The sequence below is a fragment of the Sinocyclocheilus anshuiensis genome, unplaced genomic scaffold (genome assembly GCF_001515605.1).
Source record: "Sinocyclocheilus anshuiensis isolate Anshui unplaced genomic scaffold, SAMN03320099.WGS_v1.1 scaffold86, whole genome shotgun sequence".
NCBI classification, from domain to species: Eukaryota; Metazoa; Chordata; class Actinopteri; order Cypriniformes; family Cyprinidae; genus Sinocyclocheilus; species Sinocyclocheilus anshuiensis.
Window position 1 is genome coordinate 257,527 of NW_015547662.1, and position 2,803 is coordinate 260,329.

General features: G+C 34.6%; 1 protein-coding gene across 15 annotated transcripts in view; it reads left to right on the forward strand.

Moving 5' to 3' along the window:
• LOC107702307 (ankyrin-2-like) overlaps nt 1–2,803 on the forward strand; it is a 65,811-nt gene that overhangs the window by 23,669 nt on the left and 39,339 nt on the right. For all 15 annotated transcript variants that reach the window (XM_016504567.1, XM_016504566.1, XM_016504577.1 and 12 more), the window contains exons 3-4: nt 1,468–1,566; nt 2,679–2,777. In XM_016504567.1, the coding sequence (XP_016360053.1) occupies nt 1,468–1,566; nt 2,679–2,777 (198 nt within the window). The remainder of the gene's footprint in view (nt 1–1,467; nt 1,567–2,678; nt 2,778–2,803) is intronic.

The following is a 2,803-nucleotide window of genomic DNA, read 5'->3' on the forward strand; positions in this document are numbered from 1 at the left end:
AAAACAGTGTTTAAGTGCCTTAATGTTACAATAACATTGTTTTTATACAATACATTGTTTTTTTTTTTATATGAAGCATGTTTCACATTTTCACATCTTTGTGAAATATTTCCTTTGAAAGGGTGATTGTGCTGTCTTTTTACATTTTATATATGCATGTATTTATTTATTTATTTTACATTAAATTACATGAAACTGGGTGTGAAATTTTGTGAAATAGTGAACATATATTACTGAAATGCCATCAGAGACAAATGTCATAGCTATGTCATAGCTAGGTTGCTATGACCCCTTTGAATTTGCCTCTGCTCTGACCATGACATTATCCATTATGGCGTCATCTGGAGTCGCCAGTAATAATGAGCATGTCAGCACAACAATGGACAGGCATTCAATGTTGTTTTCTCTAAAATCCACCATTCTAATCCTCACTGAGTGATATTGCAATATAATCTGCCCATGTTTTATCTGTTTTTTTTTTCTTTCCTCTCTTTCACCGGAATCCCTCTCTCTGGATGCGAAAACTCCTTCAGCTTTCATTATCCAAATAAATGAGATTAGAGTCTCGTTAATTCTCTCTGCTCTTACTGACGAGTCTGAATGTTAGCCATAATGCGTTACACAAGAGCTGTCATGATTTACCCGTCAAATATAAAATGAGGTGCATTAGTAAACTAAGACAGGTGGTGATGTTTGAATAAAGGGAATGCTTATTTACAGCTTGAGAAAAAGAGATTAAACACTGAAATTCCATGTTTAAACATGTAAGCTTGATTTGATAAAATAAAAATAAAACAAGTGACTTTTTACATGATACACTCTAAAAAATGCTGGGTTAAATACAACCCAGTGCTGGGTAAAATAGGGATTACCCAGCACTGGGTTGTATTTAACCCAGCATTTTTTAGAGTATATAATGAAAATTAATTATTTCATAATGGCTAAAATTTACAACAACCTTTTTTTTCTGATCATTGTACTAAAATAAAAAAAGACTGTTGCCAAATTTAGCTGTAGTAAAATCTGTCATAATTATTCTTTACATAAGGAATTTTCAAACTTGGGTCTGGGGGAAAAGTAAAAAAAAAATAGAAAAAAATAGAAAAAATAAACAATTAAAAAAATAAAATAACATTTATTTACTATATTAATTATGTTCTAATATATTTAACATTACATTTCCATAATCTTGTAATCTTTCATTTTTGCAATTAATCTTTTTCAGTCTTTTTTCTAGAGCCGTACATAACAATTCTCCATATTTAGTAAAAACCTACAGAATGCACATGAGAGATCTACTATATGAAACATTTTTGTTCTAGTATTACCCCTGTCAAATTATTTTGCCAAAGTCTGTTTTTATGTAACTTGTATGCTATTATTTATCATGAGCAAAATTAAAATTGTAGCTTAATATTAAATCTGCACTGATAAAAATGTATTGATCATGTCTCCCTCTGCGTGTAGAACGGACTCAATGCGCTTCATCTAGCAGCCAAAGAGGGTCACGTGCAGCTGGTGGAGGAACTTTTGGAGAGGGGTGCGACCGTGGACTCTTCAACCAAGGTTAAACACACATAGACACTTACAAATTGGAGGGGTATGTGATTCCCAAATGGCGAGAGAGAGAGAGTAAATATGACGGCATGCCAGTCATCCAGTATGATGAGTACAGCAGGACTCCTCCTACAGCAGGATGATTCCTGTCGTCTGACACACAGGGCCAAACAGACACACCCACACAAGCCAGGAACTATAAACACACGAGCAATCACACTGACAGCAGAGAGCTTTGCACACTGCAAAGAGCAAAGCTTTGGAGACTTTTTATTGAGCAGAAATGTGATTGTTTAAGTGGTTTTCATTTTATTTGTTTTATTATGTACTAGAAGTCCTTTTTGCCTGATAGGATTTCTGCTAATTAGGTCAAATGTCTCATGCAGTCCCCAAGAACCAGTTGGTAGCTGTTCTTATGTTAAGCATACACATACACATACACACATTGACAGTCTGTGCACACTACTACAACAGAGGCTTTATTTTTTAAGAAGGCTGAGACTGTATGGGGTGGGTAGCAATATCTTGCTTTTTTTTTACCGAGCCACGCTTGAAAGTCTTATTCGCTACAGAATCACAGTCTGGTTTGAAACTTGTCTGTTCAACTGAAAAACAAATTGGCTCATATCCACAAAACAGCCTTGAAAATCATAGGAATTAATCAATATGAGCCCATACAGACTTTATATGATCAGGCAGTGATGAGAAGAGCAATAAGTATCAGCACTGATTCCAAACATTCTCTTTTTAGCGAAAATCAGTCGCTGCCATCGGGAAAGAGACTAAGAATGCCAGTGTGTAAAACTAATAGAATGAAGCTTTCTTTTGTTCCTGCCTCGATAAAAATGCTGAATTCTACCAAAAAAAAAATGCACCTATAGCATATTAGCACTTTACTGTGTTTTGCACTGTACATAGTTTACATTTTATACGTATACACTTATATTTTAATGTATGTTTTTTAATTGTTTTATTTAATTTGTTTTATTTATCTTTGCCCAAGACAAATTTCCTTTCGGGGACAAATAAAGTTTATCCTATCCTATCCTAGCATATTCATACACAAACAAGTGAACAATTACAGTAGATGTAAATATGTATCTCCCTTTCTTCCTCTTCAGAAAGGGAACACAGCATTGCACATTGCTTGTCTGGCTGGGCAGAAAGAAGTTGCGAAGTTATTGGTGAAAAGAGGAGCGGATGTAAACACGCAATCGCAGGTGAGGAGAGCCTGTAACATTCTAAT